We start from the raw sequence: 19,156 nt of genomic DNA, 5'->3' as shown, positions 1-19,156 counted from the left end.
TGCTTCATGTCCCCACGGTTTCTTTGACGAGGTACAAATGCAGTGCCCTTCCTCGCTTACTTTTAAAACGGCCAAAACGGCTTGTACCGATCTATTGGAAGAGTGCACAAGTTCCTAGATGGGGGACTGGATCAAGAAAGTGATGGAAAGTGTGAAAGCTGAAGAATAAATAGCAACTTGTAAAGGTAAAGGGGACCACTTTGATTCCATCTGGGCACCTTGGAAGTAATATGTCATATATGGGTCACATATAGTCTCTTATAGCTTAGATATTGCTTTATTAGTGCTAGCTGACCCCTGTTTTCTGCAACTTGTCCAGGTGAATCAAGGAACATAAATATTTTCATTGTTACTGTTTTTTCCTTTTTTTTTTGATGGTAGAATCCTCTAATTTTTAGGTCTTAGACCTCAAGCCCCACTGCGACATCCGCAGCTTGTGCACTATTTATGCACAAAATGGTACCATTCCAATTGAGGGTACCTAAGAGCTATACCCTTGTTGCTAGGGAGTTCAAAATGCCCAATAAATTATGACTGTTATGACTGTTTGAGGGCTGTTTTTCTTTGTTTTCTATGTTTCGTCTGCCACGTGGAGTGTAACACCCTATTTTCTGTATACTAGCATTGTAATCGTGTACCTGAGGTCGTTGACATGTGTTATCTAACCACATAATTTGGCATTGACTCTTATGCACGGTTTCTTGTTTTCTTTGAAAACTAAAAAAAAAAAAAAAAGTATATATATATATATATATATATATATATATATATATATATATATATATACATACATATACATACATACATACATACATACACACACACACACAAACACATACACACACATATATACACACACAGTATCTCACAAAAGTGAGTACATTTTTGTAAATATTTTATTATATCTTTATATCTTTTCATGTGGCAACACTGAAGAAATGACACTTTGCTACAATGTTAATTAGCGAGTGTACAGCTTGTATAACAGTGTAAATTTTCTGTCCCCTCAAAATAACTCAACACACAGCCATTATTGTCTAAACCGTTGGCAACAAAAATGAGTACACCCCTAGGTGAACATGTCATGTGGCTCGTTAGTGTTACAAGGCCTCAGGTGTGAATGGGGAGCAGGTGTGTTAAATTTGGTGTTATCGCTCTCACTCTATCATACTGGTCACTGGAAGTTCAGCATGCAACCTCAAGGCAAAGAACTCCCTGAGGATCTGAAAAAAAGAATTGTTACTCTACATAAAGATGGCCTAGGCCAGTGATGGCGAACCTTGGCACTCCAGATGTTTTGGAACTACATTTCTCATGGTGCTCATGCACTCTGCAGTGTAGTTGAGCATCATGGGAAATTTAGTTCCAAAACATCTGGGGTGCCAAGGTTCGCCATCACTGGCCTAGGCTATAAGAAGATTGCCAAGACCCTGAAACTTGAAGGGGTGGGGGCACAGCCTGTCAGCGCTTCGACCATACAATGCACAGTGCACACTGCATCAAATTGGTCTGCATGGCTGTCGTCCCTTATGGAAGCCTCTTCAAAAGATAATGCACAAGAAAACCTGCAAACAGTTTGCTGAAGACAAGCTGACTAAGGACATGGATTACTGGAATCATGTCCTATGATGAGACCAAGATAAACTCATTTGGTTCACAAGGTGTCAAGTGTGTGTGGCGGCAACCAGGTGAGAAGTACAAAGAAAAGTGTGTCTTGCCTACAGTCAAGCATGGTGGTGGGAGTGTCATGGTCCAGCACTGGGGAACTACAGTTTAGTGAGGGAACTATGATTGCCAACATGTACTGTGACATACTGAAGCAGAGCATGATCCTCTCCCTTCGCAGACTAGGTCGCAAGGCAGTATTCCAACATGATAACGACCCCAAGCAAACCTCCAAGATGACCACTGCCTTGCTAAAGAAGCTGAGGGTAAAGGTTATGGACTGGGCAAGCATTGTCTCCAGACCTAAACCCTATTGAGCATCTGTGGGGCATCCTCAAACAGAAGGTAGAGTAGCGCAAGGTCTCTAACATCCACCAGCTCCGTGATGTCCTCATGGAGTGGTGGAAGAGGATTCCGGTGGCAACCTGTGAAGCTCTAGTGAGCTCCATGCCCAAGAGGGTTAAGGCAGTGCTGGAAAATAATTGTGGCCACACAAAATATTGATACTTTGGACATTTCCACTCAGGGGTGTACTCACTTTTGTTGCCAGAGGTTTAGACATTAATGGCTGTGTGTTGAGTTATTTTGAGGGGACAGCAAATTTACAGTTATACAATCTGTACACTCACTACTTTACATTGTAGCAAAGTGTCATTTCTTCAGTGTTGTCACATGAAAAGATATAATAAAATATTTACAAAAACGTGAGGGGTGCACTCACTTTTGTGAGATACTATATATATATATATATATATATATATATATATATATATATATATATAAAATAAATATGGGAAGAACATGAAACATTTTCCAAAAGGTGAACTTATCCTTTAAAAGCGAAGATTAAGAAAGAAAAACCACAAGCACTCAACCCTTTAAACAGAGGAGCTCTGCCAGTCTGCAGATTATCGTAAATAACGCTAAACTCTTGTGAATCACTATTAGAAAAATAAAGCATTAGAAGCTGTGTTTCGGGAGTACTTTATTTTTTTAATACTTGAATGCTGCCACAGGAAAGATCCTTCTCTTAAAATGGATTGTGCAAGAACAGGCCTGATAAATCCAGCGCAAGACTCCCAAAACGAATTGGTGTCTAGTGCATAGTGGTTTCTCATTTAAAGGTGACAGGAAGCTCCGTATAGTAAACTAGAGAGAGAAAGCCGGCCATCAACTTTCCTTCTTCGGGTATGTAATAACACTTTACAGCACGGCACATCCTAAAGGATGATTACTCCATGCAGACAAAAATGTATTTTATAAACTAAACATTTGATGTGAAACCCCCATGAGATGACATTATAAACAGATAACTTGTATGACTTTGTGAAACAGCAGCATAGTAATATAATCATGTAACGCAAAGCTAATAAACTTACAGATTTTTGCCTGTGGATCGTAGAACTGTGGAACTGTTGGGACTGACAGTGAATATAGTACTTTCCTCAATTGGTCCTATTCCTCTTGCTTGATAAACAAAGTTCCTGTCAAATGAACTGTTAAGAAACACAAATGGTAAAAGACAATAAAAATAGAATATTGGTGATTTTTACATTCATGTAAGATAAGCAGTAATATTGAAAAATCAACATCAAACCTTAAAGTGGTTCTAAAAGGCAGAAGTTTTATTTTTATCTTAATGCATCCTACAAAACCTTCTGTGTGCAGCAGCCCCCCTAATACTTACCTAAGCCCCATCTTGATCCAGACATGTTGCAAGAGAACCTCGACTGCCCGGAACTCTCCCTCCTTATTGGCTGAGACACAGTAGTGGGGCACCATTGGCTCCAGCTGCTGTCAATCAAAGTCAGTGAAGCAATGACTAGAGAGGGGATGGGGCTGATCTGCGGCTATGTGCCTGAATGGAAACAAAGAGCAGTGGCTCGGCTCAGGTACCCCCATAGCAAGATGCTTGCTGTGGGGGCACTCACCAGGGGAGGGTGGGGGGGAAGGTGGAGGGGTTGAGTTGGGGTTGAGTTGGGGTTGGGTTGGGGTTGGGTTGGGGTCGGGGTGGGCCGGGTTGGGGTGGGGTGGGTCGAAGTGGGGTTGGGTTGGGGTGGCCAGGAGTGATAGAGAGTGACCCGTGAAGAGAAAGATCTGGGCTGCCCTGTGCAAAACCACTGCACAGAGCAGGCAAGTATAACGTGTTTGTTATTTTAAAGCAAAAAAAAAGACTTTAGTATCACTTTACTTTTACACAAAATTCATTGCTATTGTCCCGTCAGAGCACAAAGAGAACTATACTGGCTTGGGTCAATTTAAAGTATAACTGAAGGCAACATTTATTTTTTTTGGATAAAGTGGAGAATTATTAGAGCACCTATCAGTTTTTATTGCTGTCTGTGTCCCTGTTAGGAAGATTCACCCTTCTGTATTTATCCTGTTTACCGTTATCATCAAAAGTGAAAGAAAATCCCAAATTTTGGGTTGTCCCCAAAGCAGTAATACAGGCGGTCCCTGGGTTACAAACATCCGACTTACAAACGGAGAGAGACAACAGGAAGTGAGAGGTAATCTACCCCTTTACAGCATTATCGCCAATCCTTGTTTACACAACAAACCAACATTTTCAAACCCCAACTGTCATACAGACAGAAAGTGAGGGGAAATCTTCTGAACAGGGGTACAGACAGCAAAACAAATGGTACAGGGGTGTTAACTGTTTGCTATGCTAATCAAAAAAACTAAAAAACTGAATTTTTGTAAAATCTTACCTGTAAAATTCCTTTCTCTGAGTCCTCCGACAGTCGCCGCCTCTTCATATTCGTCACAATGGGGTATTAGACTTTGAGTAGCTAGGCAACAGAATATGTTAACATTAAAGCTTTTAACATATCCCACCCTCAAGGGGTGGTCCCCTCAGTCAATACCCTGCTACTTCCTGCAACCATATCTCAGTTTCAGTGGAATAGCAGTAGAGTATACAACCAAACCCCAAAAGAGGGGCGGGGGCGGCGACTGTCGGAGGACTCAGAGAAAGGAATTTTACAGGTAAGATTTTACAAAAATTCAGTTTTCTCTTACGTCCTCCGACAGTCGCCGCCTCTTCATATTCGTCACAATGGGGACGTCCCAAAGCAGTGCAAACATGAGGGGTGGGAAACGCATCCGCGCCGTAAGGCAACGCAGTCTCCACATCAAAGAAAGGAACCTTACCAAAGGAAGGAAACCAGCTGGGCAACAGGAAAAAAATTGCTCAACAGGAGCAACAACCCAGGAAAAAAACAAAGAACCAGGGGATAAAAAACCTATCCCAACAGCCAGAGGTCCCAACAAGGGACCCTAGGGAACTGCCGCACTAAGAACCTTGCGGCCAAAGGAAGCATCCGCCGATGCCTGAACATCTACCTTGTAGAATTTTGTGAAAGTGTGCACGGTCGACCAGGTCGCCGCCTTACACACCTAGGCTACAGAAGCCCCATGACAACAGGCCCAAGACGTACTCAGAGATCTAGTAGAGTGCGCCTTCACAGGCACAGGGGGAACCTTCCCCTGCAAAGCATATGCCTGTTCAATGGTCTGCCTGATCCATTTGGCGATGGTAGAGGCCGACGCCGCCATGCCCTTCCGAGGACCCTCAGGAAGAACAAACAAGGAATCCGTCTTTCGAAAAGACTCAGTCGATTTAAGGTAAACCCTTATCGCCCGAACAACATCCAAAGAATGTAGTCTCACCTCTTTCGGATGTTTAGGCTTCGCGCACAGCGAAGGCAAGACAATATCCTCATTTAGATGGAATTCCGAAACTCGCTTCGGAAGAAAAGAAGGATTAGGTCGCAAGACCACCTTATCCAAGTGAATAACCAGATACGGAGACTTGCAGGACAAAGCCGCCAGCTCCGACACTCTGCGAGCCGAAGTGATCGCAACCAAAAAGGTGACCTTTTTGGACAACATAGACAACGAGATCTCCCTGATCTGTTCAAAAGGAGCACGTTGTAACACAGATAGAACGAGATTCAAGTCCCAAGGGGGCAGAGGATCCCTCCTAGGAGGAACCAGATGCCGCACACCCTGAACAAAAGTGCCAACCAAGGAGTTGGAAGCCACGGGACGTTGAAAAAGAACGGCCAGCGCAGACACCTGACCCTTTATCGTAGCCAGCGCCAAACGCTGATCGACACCTGTTTGAAGGAAGGACAACACTCGGGAAACCGAGTACGTGCGGGGTGAAAACCCCCTGGACTCACACCAGGCAAAATAGGCCTTCCAAGTACTGTAGTAAACCTTCCCCGAGGAAGACTTCCTCGCGTTGATCAAGGTTTCCTCGCGTTGATCAAGGTATGAACGACCTCAGGGGAGAGACCCCTCTCCTTCAGGACCTCGGTCTCAACAGCCAGGCCGTCAAAGCCAGCGACTGTAAAGCAGGATGGTATATCGGCCCTTGAGACAGGAGATCGTCTCGAAGAGGCAGACGCCACGGGGCGTCGACCGCCAGATTCACGAGGTCTGCGTACCAGGACCGGCGTGACCAATCCGGCGCCACAAGGAACCTGGACAGCAACTGAATCGGTGGAAACGCGTACATCAGCTTGTACTGATGCCACGGGCCACTAACGCGTCCGACGCGTCTGCCCGAGGGTCGCACGCCCTTGCCACGAACCTTCTCACCTTGTTGTTGAGACAAGACGCGAACAGGTCCACATCTGGAAGACCCCACTTCGCGCACAACATCTGGAATACAGCCGGGTGGAGAGACCATTCCCCCTGATCTAGGGTCTGGCGACTCAGATAGTCCGCCTGCCAGTTCTCCACCCCCGGAATGTGAACCGCCGTTATCGCCGGGACATGAGTCTCGGCACAGGACAGAATGTCGGCCACTTCCCGAGCCGCTCGGGCACTCCTGGTGCCCCCTTGGTGGTTGATGTAGGCCACCGCCGTGGCATTGTCCATCTGCACCCGAACCGGGCAGCCCTGCAGCCGTTCCGTCCAACGATGAAGACAGAGATTTATCGCACGCAATTCCAGAATGTTGATCGGAAGGGAGGACTCCTCCTCCGACCAAGTTCCCTGGGCGGACAGAACGCCCAGAACACCACCCCAGCCCGACAGGCTGGCATCCGTGGTGATCACCGTCCATGAGACAGGACGAAAAGACTTGCCCCCCGACACCATCGGGGACTGGAGCCACCACAGAAGGTCTCTTCTGGTGCGATGGCCCAACTAGATTTGAAGATCCAGAGATTGAGGTCGCCCGTCCCACCTGGACAGGATCTCCGCTTGGAGACCCCGCGTGTGAAACTGGGCGAAGGGAATCGCCTCGAAGGCCGAGACCATCAATCCCAGACATCTCATGCACGTCCGCAGAGACGAGTGCGGAACGTCCCTGAGGGACCTGACTTCCTCCTGAAGAGTTCTGAGTTTGTCTCCCGGCAGGAAGACCTTCGCCTGAACCGAGTCCAGGAGCATTCCCAGGTAGGGAAGACGAACCGACGGACTCAGTGTCGACTTTTGAAAATTTATCGTCCAACCAAACTCCTGCAGAGTTTGCATCGTGACAGACAGGTCCTTCTCCAGACCCTGGCTGGTCAATAATGCCAGAACCGGTGCAAGCACCTTGGTGAAAACCCGCGGAGCCGAGGCGAAACCAAAAGGTAACGCCACGAACTGGTAGTGATCCTCCGCAATGGCGAATCGAAGGTACCTCTGGTGACCCTCGAAAATGGGGATGTGAAGATACGCATCCTTCAAATCGATGGAGGCCATGAATTCCCCTGGAACTAGGGCAGCCACCACCGACCGCAGGGATTCCATGCGGAACTTGCGAACCCGCACAGAGCGGTTTAGAGCCTTCAAGTCCAGAATTGGACGAACCTTGCCCTCCTTCCTGGGCACGGTGAACAGATTGGAATAAAACCCCCGAAATCTGTCCCGATTAGGCACCGGAACCACCACTCCCTGAGCCCTCAGGTCTCGCACCGCCAGGTGCAGGTCCCGTAAACGCTCTGGAGACAGTTGAAGATTTGAGGGAAAAAATCTGCTCTCCGGCCGAGAGAGAAACTCGATCTTGTAACCAGATCGAACGATCTCCTGAACCCACCTGTCCCGCACGCGGGCCAACCAGGGTTGAAAAAAACCGAGCAAGCGTCCCCCCACCCCAAAACTGGGTGAGGGCGCCCCTTCAGGCCGCACTGTTATGGGCAGCGGGTCCGGACTAACCGGACTTCTGTTTACCAGACCAGGGCTTCTTTTGAGAGCCTTGTCCTTTGAACGGTTTGCCCTTGTAGTGCGACCGAAAGGCACGAAAGGACCCCTGAGGGGGCCGAAAATTAGCATGCTTCTTCCCAGAAGCCCCCTTAGCCTTGGGGAAATGGGGCAAGAGAGTGCTCTTACCCCCGGTGATCCCCTTAATCAACACATCCAAGGACTCCCCAAAAAGGCGAGACCCATCATAAGGCAGATTGGCCAAGGTCTTACGTGAAGATTGGTCCACCGACCAACACTTCAACCAAACCAGGCGGCGAGACAACACCGCCACGCTGTGCACACATGCAGCCAACGGAACTAAGTCCAAGTCCGCATCACACAGATACATGACACCCTGGTGGATCTGATCCACCATATCCAGGGTCGCCGGCGAGGCCGAATCGGCCACTAGGACGCGCCTAAGCATCTGCGTCCAACTTGCCTGGGCCGCCATGAGAGAGGAAAACAGAGCCTTAGGCATAGAACCCGTAACAGAATAAGTATGACGGGCAAGAGACTCCAATCTTCTATCCGTGGCATCACGGAACACCGGGGAATCCTCTGCAGGAATCGCAGTGAATTTGTTCAAAACCGCAATTGCGTGATCCACCGGGGGTGGTACACACCACCGTTCATCAGTGGAAGGTGAAAAAGGATAACGCAGCTTGAACCTACTTGGCACAGCAAAAGGTTTGCGCAAATTGCGCCATTGTTCCTTAACAGCACGCTGAAAATCATCATTGCAGGGAAAAACCTGCGGCGTCCTACGTTTTCTCTGCGTCCCATAAGCCGCCAAGGCAGCGGGGGGACACACTTCATCCTGCAAACGCAGTGTTTGTTTTATGGAAGCAATCAATTCATCCATGATTGCAAGCTCTTCAGGCGAGCCAGGGGGAGAATTATCCACCCCTTCAACTTCAGCCTCCACCTCGGACCCCACTAGATCCAGGGAGGAGCGGGACCCCGATAAGGAGACCCCCGCCATAACAGCCCCATCACCTTCACCCTCAGAATCAGAGGAAATAGAAACTCTGGGTCTTTTAGTAGATTGAGCAGCCACCAGCATCTGCACCTGAGCAGCAAGGCCAGCCACAATAGTGGCCAAATCCCCCCCTGGGGGGGGGAAGCAGCGGTCCCCTGGCTTTCCACCAAGGTGGCAGGAAATTTGCCCTCCTGAGAATCCATTGCCCCAATATGATATGCCGGAGAATAAAGGGTTAACTGCCCCTTTAACAAGCGCGGCGAGAGCAGCCCACCGCACCACACACAAGCACAATGAGACCCCCACAGGGACAATAAACTGACACAGGCAATGGATACAGCAAGAACAGAAGGATAGAACCTGAGGAGACCCTCGCCGCTGCTGCTGCCTCGATCGGTGTACCCAGGAGAAGAGGAAGTGATGAGACCAGGGCGCTCTATTAAAGCCTATGGGAGGCTACAAGAAAATGGCCGCCATGCATGTAGAACATGCGGCCGGAGTGAGTGTAGGCAAAATGGCGCCGTTTGGCGCCGAAACCGCCGCTCCTCAGTACAGTAATGCACATAACACCATCCACATAAAAGGCATGGCAGATTGCCGCAGCGATGTATAGTGCCCAAACATGCCACAAAACATGCCCCACAGCACACAGCTTCTCACACTGACAAGGCTGACACAGACAGTGTCACACAGCTCTCCCCCCCTTGCAGCCCGCAGCATGCAGCAGAATGATAGGGAGACAAACAGTGAGAACAGAGGCAGGTTACACAGTCCCAGACTGACACCCCCCCCAGACAGACAGGTCCCCACATAGATACACTTACCTCTCAATGGCGTGGGGGACCCGCACAGGCGAACAAGCCGCTGCACATGAGGCAGGGAGAGTCGCATACAAGACGCACAAAATGGGGGTTAAGAAACCGCACAGCGTCCAGTGAGGTAGCCACCTCACCAATCATCCCTGCACCGAACAGGGATGGGTCGTTCACTGTGCCAGGAGCGTTACCTGGCTGAACGCTCGATGGCAGGCTGGGAAGCCACTGACCCACGACCTGCGACCAGGGGGATCAGCCCGAGACCCAGCCCGCACGAATCCTCTTCGTCAGAAGAACTAACTAATGCTGACAAAAAGAACAGCTAAGTAAAGAGAGAGAAAAAACTCAAACAAAAAATCAAAAAAGAAGAAAGAGGCTGGGGCACAAAGCCCCAGCACAGAGAGAACCAGCTACTCCTGACAAGCTAGACATTGAAACTGAGATATGGTTGCAGGAAGTAGGAGGGTATTGACTGAGGGGACCACCCCTTGAGGGTGGGATATGTTAAAAGCTTTAATGTTAACATATTCTGTTGCCTAGCTACTCCTTCGGAGCAAAGTCTAATACCCCATTGTGACGAATATGAAGAGGCGGCGACTGTCGGAGGACGTAAGAGAAATTATTTTTTTGGCTGGCGATACACTTAAAAAATGTACCTGTTCTGACTTACAAATTCAACTTAAGAACAAACCTACAGTTCCCATCTTGCTCGTAACCCGAGGACCGCCTGTAGAGGAGAAATCTGCCAAAGGGTACACTAGGTCTAATACACCCTGGGATTCCCTCACTTTTGGCTTTGGGACAAAAAGAAAGGAAAGCAAGAAAGAAAAATTGTGTACTATGCTTTGTGGTGCACTGCACTATTATTATTCTGGATTTATATAGCGCCAACAGTTTGCACAGTCCTTTACAATATAAAGGGAGACAGTACAGTTACAATACAATAAAATACAAGAGGGTTAAAGCCCTGCTCATAAGAGCTTACAATCTAATAGGGAGGGGCAGACAAGTGGTACAAAAGGCAATAACGGTGGGGGATGAGCTAATGGAAGAATTAAAAGTACAGTTGTTAGGGATAGGCAGGATAGGCTTCCCTGAAAAGATGAGTTTTCAGGGATGGCCTAAAGATGGCCAGAATAGGAGACAACCAGACAGATAGAGGGAGAACATTCCAGAGGATGGGAGAAGTTCTGGAGAAGTTCTGGAGAAGTCCAAGATACAAGCATGAGAGCTGGAGTGAGGAAGGCTTAGCAGGAATGAAGAAAAGGATTTGGTTGGTATTCTGAGACTAGGTTAGTGATGTAGCTGGGGGCAGAGTTGTGAATGGCTTTGTATGTTGTTAGTATTTTGAATTTATTTGCTGGCCAATCGGAATCCAGTGGAGGGATTGGCAGACATGGGGCTAATAATTATTATAATACAGGATTTATTATAGCACCAACAGTTTGCACAGTGCTTTACAATCTAAAGGGGGACAGTACAGTTACAATACAATAAAATACAATAGAGTTAGGAGGGTACTGCTCATAATAATAACAATAAAAAGAAAATAATGAAAATAAGAAAATAATGCCTCTTGGTTATGGCCGATGTCACGTCCCTTTATACCATTATCTCCCACTCAGACGGTATGGAAGCTGTAAGTCACTTGTTATGCTTGTTAGATTACACCAATTTGCAGTGGCACTCCGCATTTCGGGCGTGTCGTTATATATTCATAATGTTATAGTTATATTTTCATAAATTGTTTTAATTTCATATTGGCCAGTTTTTTAAACTTGTCTCCTTGCGACCGTTTGGATATGTGACGCGAGGTTTGGTTCCTTGTCGGAACCGTATAAAATACTAGGCCGGGCGGTCTATGTTTCACTATTGTCCACGCTTCCGGGTCTGGCAGTGTTTGCGCTTCAGCTTTGAGGCGCTAGTGTCACTTCCTGGGCGGGTCATTATGCCGGAAGTTTCAGTAACACACCAGTTCCAGCTTTTGTGTAGTGTTTGCGCCTCAGCTATGAGGCGCCGGCGTCACTTCCTGGGCGGGTGGTCACGACAGGAAGTTTCAGCTGTAACCTATTTCCCCACTTTTGATCGGTTATTTAAGAAGAGGTGTGATGAGACGACGGTTACGCCCCTTGATAACGTCTATGGACGAAAAGCTTCGGGAGGTGCTGTATCTACGTCTCACGTCACACCCGAATACCAGAAGTGCCTGCCCTGCTCCTTGGTGTCTTCTATTATGCTACAGGCTCTTATTGTTCACCTATCGGTGAGTGCATTTCTTCTATTTTAATAAATTGAGATTTTAAGCAGTATTATGCTATGGGCTTGTTTTGTTTTGTATCCTATGTTGCATACACTTGGTGAAAGTCGATCCAGCCCATTCCAGTTGATTTGGAGATCTACCTTGGTGGTCTTTTCCCTTGTGGCAGATTACATCAGAAGTCTACCGGAGCTGTTATGCTGGATATAGGTTGTAGTAGTCCTCAAACTACTCACTGCTTAATTCCTCCTATCCTCTGGTAAGAGGTTTCATGTGGTGGAGGGTTTCACGGAGTATTTTGTGTCATCCTAACACACACCAGGGTGGATATCTTTACATTGCATCACCTCTATGAACTGTTATTGTTCTTCTGAATTAAGAGTGGACTCTATATCTCTCTTTTATTCATTGCTGATGCTATCAAGTGTCCATTGTGTTGTTTTTCATCATTTAGAGGCTTGGGAGGTCCATATATGAGAGAACACATCATTGTAATTTAGCGCGACTCTTTTTTGTATATACTGCTCATAAGAGCTTACAATCTGATAGGGTGGGGCAAGTGGTACAAAAGGTAATAACTGTGAGGGACAAGCTGATGGAAGAATTAAAAGTTTGGTTTTGAGAAAAATAGTTCTTGTCTGATCTTAGGTGGACGTCCATGTCTTGGTAGGTTTTCAGTTGTGCCATACTCTTTCCATTTTTGGATGATGGATTGAGCAGTGCTCTGTGAGATGTTCAAAGCTTGGAATATTTTTTTTATAACCTAACCCTGCTTTAAACTTCTCCACAACTTTATCCCTGACCTGTCTGGTGTGTTCCTTGGCCTTCATGATGCTGTTTGTTCACCAAGGTTCTCTAACAAACCTCTGAGACTTCACAGAACAGCTGTATTTATACTGAAATTAAATTACACACAGGTGGACTCTATTTACTAATTCGGTGACTTCCGAAGGCAATTGGTTCCACTAGATTATAGTTAGGGCAGGGGTGTCCAAACTTTTTTTTTTTTTTTTAAAAGGAGGACCAGACTTGATGAAGTGAACATGCGTGAGGGCCGACCATTCACCAATATACACCAATATGCAATTGAATGCGCTCACCTCACTGTAAGGCCCCTGTATTACCAGCAGGTCATACACACTTTACTCCACCAAAAAGAAAGGTTGAAGGGAAGAGTGGAAGATGATCCTCAGCTTTTCACCTGCTCACAGCTTTGTAAATGGCAATCCCCTGTATGTAAGGACCAGCGTCCAATGTGTCTTCCGTTTATCCAGCGGAATAATGTGTCAGCCAGCCAGCACATAAAGGTATATATAGGAATAAAAAGCATCTAAGTGCATACTGTATTTAAAACTAAGTGTTTTGGCTGCATTTCGTTGTGTTAGCAGCTTATGCAAAATGTATAGGCTGACCTAATACAACATATAAACTTGCAAAATAATGTGATTTGACCCACGTTCTGTAACACATCAGAACACTGTAATAATGTGTGAATGTGCACTAATACTGTATATTTCTATTATGAGGTTTGACAGATTTCAAAAAACATTTTACATATGAACACTAGAGGGCAGACAAGTCAAAACAATAAAAGTAAGCTAGCAATATACGTACACACAACAGGTTACTAAAAGGAACAATCCAGTACAGTACTGAAAGAAATAGGCAGCCATCACTGCTGATCGCCTGGCTGTCCATAGATTCACTGACCCAAACAAGTATGCAGATCAGGAATTTGGAATTCACTGGCTACATGATTGCTGTAGTATTGAGGTCAAAGAAAACCAAGCAATTTGCATTTTTAGAAGTGGATCAGCAATGGCAGCATACATACATCTATCATCAGTACAGGTTTCCTTTAAGGGGAATTTGTCACTCAGGAGCGACATACTAGTTCTTGCGCAGTGAAGCTGAATCGACTCCGTTCCACTGCAAGTGAAGTCATTGCCTGAGATCTATACAGTACATAGTGCAGGATAAAGAAATAGAAGTTTCCAGCAAGTGTTATGCTTTAGACAGCCAATGTGATTTCCATGAAAAGGCACACTAACTTTACAGTGTTATTAAAAAAAAGCATAGCCAAAGCTTTTATGGACATCCTTCCCTTGTGGACTACAGGAGTACACCTACTTTTGCACTCCTAAGACCCAGAATGAGTCGATAGTGGGCTATTGCCTGCTATCAGCTGACATGGTGGAGCTGCTTCAGACTCTGAAAGGATCCCAACCATATTGTCGGGGTCCACCCAGCTGCTTGATTGACAGAGGACTCGGCCTCTCAGCATGCAACTGAGAGTCTTAGCTGGCTGTGCCTGCCTCCTCACCTTCCTGTCTCTTCAATGCACGCAGGAGTGCAGTTAGCTTCACCATTCACTATAAAGTGAGGTGCGCAGGCAAACAGGCAGGTAGGTAACTTTAATGCAGAAGAGACAAAGGATGTTTTTTTCTGCATTAAAAATTCTGCCTGTTTGCCCATTTTTATTTGGTTGCCTAATGTTCCACTTTAACCACTTGCCTACAGTGCACTTTCACCCCCTTCCTGCCCAGACCGATTTTCAGCTTTCAGCGCTCTCACACTTTGACTGAGAATTACTCAGTCATGCAACACTGTACCCATACAAAAATTGTGTCCTTTTTTTCACACAAATAGAGCTTTCTTTTGATGGTATTTGATCAATACTGGGTTTTTTATTTTTTGTGCTATAAATAAATAAAGACTGAAAATATAGTGAAAAAACTAATTTTTCTTTGTTTCTGTCATAAAATTTTGCAAATTAGTCATTTTTCTTCACAAATTTTGGCCAAAATTTATACTGCTACTTATCTTTGGTAAAAAAAAAAACAAATAAGTGTATATTATTTGGTCTTTGTGAAAGTTATAGAGTCCACAAGTTATGGTGCGAATCATTGAAAATTGATCACACTTGATCACACCTGATGTACTGAAGGCCTATCTCATTTCTTGAGACACTAAAAAGTCAGGAAAGTACAAATACCCCCCAAATGACCCCTTTTTGGAAAGTAGACATTCCAAGGTATTTAATAAGGGGCATGGTGAGTTTTTTGAAGTTGTAATTTTTTGCCACAATGCTTTGCAAAATGAAGATTTGTTTTTTTTTTTACAAATTGCCGTATTAACAGGTTATTTCTCTCACACAGCACATGTATACTTGCAACTACACCCCAAAACACATTCTACTACTCCTCCTGAGTATGGCGATACCACATGTGTGAGACTTTTTCACAGCCTGGCCACATACAGAGGCCTAACATCCAAGTAGTACCGTCTGGCATTCTAGGAGCACAAATTACACATATAATTTCCTGACAACCTATCCCACTTTTGAAGGCCCTGGAGCACCAGGACAATGGAAACCCCCATAAAATGACCCCATTTTGGAAAGCAAACAGCCCAACGTATAATTTTTGAGGCATAATGAGTCTTTTGAATATGCCATTTTTTTCCACAAGTTTTTGGAAAATGTGGAAAGAAAATGAAAACACATTTTTTTTTACACAAAGCTGTCCATTTATGCAATATTTCTAACACATAGCATGTACATAGCAAAAATTGCACCCCAAAATACATTCTGCAATTCCTCCTGAGTATGGCGATACCACATGTGTAACACTTTTTCACAGCCTGGCCACATACATAGGCCTAACATCCAAGTAGCGCTAAAAGTTGTCCATTTATCCACTTTAAGACTGGGCCTATTTTTGACACTTGGTGTTTACAAGCTAAAATCACTTTTTTTGCTTGAAAACTACTTGGAACCCCCAAACATTATATATTTTTTTTTAGCAGAGACCCCTAGAGAATAAAATGGAGATCGTTGCAATATTTTTTATCACACCATATTTGCGCAGCAGTCTTCCAAATGCGATTTTTTTGAAAAAAATTCACTTTTTTGAACTAAAAAATAAGAAAACAGTAAATTTAGCCCAATTTTTTTCCATAATGTGAAAGATAATGTTACGCCGAGTAATTAGATACCCAACATGTCATGCTTCAAAATTGCGCATGCTCACAGAATGGCGCCAAACATTGGTACTTAAAAATCCCCATAGGCAACATGGGGCCCCCCACAGACCCCTGTATTACCAGCAGGTCATACACATTTTACTTCACCAAAAGGAAAGGTTGAAGGGAAGAGTGGAAGATGATCGTCAGCTTTCCACCTGCTCACAGCTTTGTGAATGGCAATCCCCTGTATGCAAGGACCAGTTGTGTCTCCAGTTTAACCAGCGGAATAATGTGTCAGCCAGCCAGCACATAAAGGTATATATAGGAATAAAAAGCATCCAAGTGCATACTGTATTTAAAACTAAGTGTTTAATGAATAAAATCACACTTACAGAAAAACTTCTTAAAACAGGCAGTAGAATTGTACAAATGACTCCGATCCTCGGTCGGCTCCACGAGATAGCAGCCTACAGGTGGCTGTGTGCGGTAAACACACAGCGCAGGGAGAAGGAACGCACCAAATCCCAGGACGTCGGAGAGATCGCAAGATTGCCGACTGAGGGCTTGCAGTTCCGCGGCGTTAAAAGAGCCAGAGATCCCAGCGGCTCTCAGAGATTCACTGGGGCCGTATTAAACCAAAACATGGGCCGCAATTGGCCCGCGGACCGGACTTTGGACATGACTGAATTAGGTGTATCAGAGTAAATGGGGCAAAATACAAATGCATGCCACACTTTTCAGATATTTGTAAAAAAAAAAAAAATGTTAAAAATCATTTATCATTTTCCTTTCATTTCACAACTATGCAGAGATGTATAGTAACTAAGTAGAACTACTTCACTACTGTACTTAAGTACCGAAAGGCGGTATCTGTACTTTCCTAGAGTAGAATTTTTCTCTCCTACTTCCACTTTTACTTCACTACATTTTTTCGATGATTTCAATACTTCTACTCCGATATTTTTTTTTTGTGCTGCAGTTACTCGTTACAATTATAAAAATAACCACTGCCAGAACAGTGGATGGCAGGTTTCGTGAAGCTCAATACATGTGTATTATCAGCGCATACGAAAATAAATGCTTCTGTATGTATAAATAAAAGCTGCATTTGAAATAATAAAAAACAATATGATGTTCAAACTTTTGACTTCTTTCTTTAATAACTACATAACACAGTACTTGTACTTTTACTTTCAGTACTTAAGTAGCAACATTTTTTAAAAAACTACTTACAATACTTAAGTACAAAAAATGTTGAATACTTTAGTACTTCTACTCAAGTCACTTTTTGATCGAGCACTTCTACTTCTACTCAAGTCACTTTTTGATCGAGCACTTATACAGCATTTATACAACTCTGCAATTATGTGCTTTGTTGGTCTACCGCATAAAATCTCAACAAAATGATTTACGTTTCTGGTTGTAACATGAAAAAATGTTGAAAATTTCAAGGGGTATGAATACTGTTTCAAGGCACTGTATGTGCCATGTCTGGGATCCCCTGGAAATCACTTTGGTAGGTACCACTGTTAAAAGGAGATTGCCACTAGATTCCAGGTCCCGTGCTGAGTGGCTGCACTGCTGCTTACTGAACACAGGACGGCATTCAATCAACACAGGCGCCATTCAGAGGAATTATTTTACTCAAATAATTCAAAGTGTTCTCTGACTGGACAAGGTGGAGATTGTGATGTCACCCCTCGCTTCTCTACCTCATCCAATCAGAGAACACTTTCTGCATTCATTGAGTAAATGGAAAGTGTTCCCTAAATGGCGTGCCGAGTGAGCAACCTCCTGTGTTCACAATGCAGCCACTTGGCACGGGACCCGGAAGCAAGTGGAGATCACTCAACTGGGGTTGTCTACTACAGTAATTTTCAGCTTTTCAGGATCACACAGGTATGATATATACAGTTACTTTGGTGCAAGCTAGGCCAATGTAACCATGTACAAACTACTATACCAGGAATTGAGATTCATTTCTTTTTTCTAAATTTCTAGCCAGGCAACAAACTCACAACATGAGTGCTGCAACCCAACCTACGATATGTATATATGTATCTACATCGCTGTTCTCCAAATATCAATTTTATTTTCTATTACTATTCCCCAGTACAAGCCTGCATTTATTTTACAAGTGTGCAATGAGTATATCATTATATCACTGCTATCTAAATTGTATTATATCCATTAACTCTTTCATATATCTGCAACTAAAGTTATGGTAGCTATGAAGGTGATCTGAGAGTCAAATGACATCTTGCAGAGATTCCCATTTAGTGCCAGAAATGTTCCTTTAGTGCAAAGTACATTAAAGATGTGACCTATAAAAGGACTGCACTACATTCTGCAGGAGGTTGTCATTTAGGAAGGAGCAATACGAATGCATGAAAAAGCCGCAATATGCTCCAATGGCAAGACAGAAATGTCTTCACGGATGCCAATTACTGATCTGGCTCTCTTTAAAGCTGAACTTCAGGTAGACAGAAAAGGTACCAATCAATACACTGATGTACTCATTTTAAAATCACTAAATGTATTTGTCAATTACAGCTAATGCAAGTACCTGCATTTGACTTTGTAGCAGAACAGAACTTTAGAGTGGGAGATAAGGAAGCAGCACTTAAACAACAATCAGATGTACATGTGCTGACAAAAGGAGGAGAGAGCAGAAGGACAACTATCAGTCTGCTGCTGCTCTTACATTGGGCATTTTTTTGGGGTCTTTGGAGGCAGGCATGACATCTGAACTTCTGTATAGGGGTATATATACACACACATGTATGTATATATACACCTACACATACATAGGTGTGAAAGTAGCAGAACACTATGCTTGCGCTAATGAAATAATTAACAGGCATAGGGGTCCGCACCTATAACACCTATATATGTGTATGTGTAAAATACATATAAGTGTGTGTGTATATATACCCCTATACAGAAGTTCCGATGTTTTGCCTGCCTCCAAAGACCCCAAAAGAATGCCCAAAAAAACGCCTGCAATAACACACCTGGGCGGTTTTTTTTGGGCGCAGGCATTTTTTTGGGCATTTTTTTGGGGTCTTTGGAGGCAGGCAAAACATCTGAACTTCTGTATAGGGGTATATATACACACACACCGAACCGTTCGATCATCCCTACTTAAAAGAGCAGTACGTGACAGACAGCCCAGAAATCTCAAAGAACTGGAAGACTTTTGTAAGGAAGAATGGGCAAAGATACCTCAAACAAGAATTGAAAGACTCTTGGCTGGCTACAAAAAGCGTTTACAAGCTGTGATAC

The 19,156-nt window shown here is 44.5% G+C and overlaps 1 protein-coding gene across 3 annotated transcripts in view; it reads right to left on the bottom strand.

Annotated features, from left to right (window-relative positions):
* Positions 1-19,156, bottom strand: part of PAM (peptidylglycine alpha-amidating monooxygenase) — a 317,350-nt gene that overhangs the window by 51,427 nt on the left and 246,767 nt on the right. For all 3 annotated transcript variants that reach the window (XM_082267132.1, XM_082267133.1, XM_082267134.1), the window contains one exon: positions 3,045-3,161. In XM_082267132.1, the coding sequence (XP_082123258.1) occupies positions 3,045-3,161 (117 nt within the window). The remainder of the gene's footprint in view (positions 1-3,044; positions 3,162-19,156) is intronic.

This window comes from Pelophylax lessonae (genome assembly GCF_965119305.1).
Source record: "Pelophylax lessonae genome assembly, chromosome: 1".
NCBI classification, from domain to species: Eukaryota; Metazoa; Chordata; class Amphibia; order Anura; family Ranidae; genus Pelophylax; species Pelophylax lessonae.
This window is presented reverse-complemented; position numbering and strand designations above follow the sequence as displayed.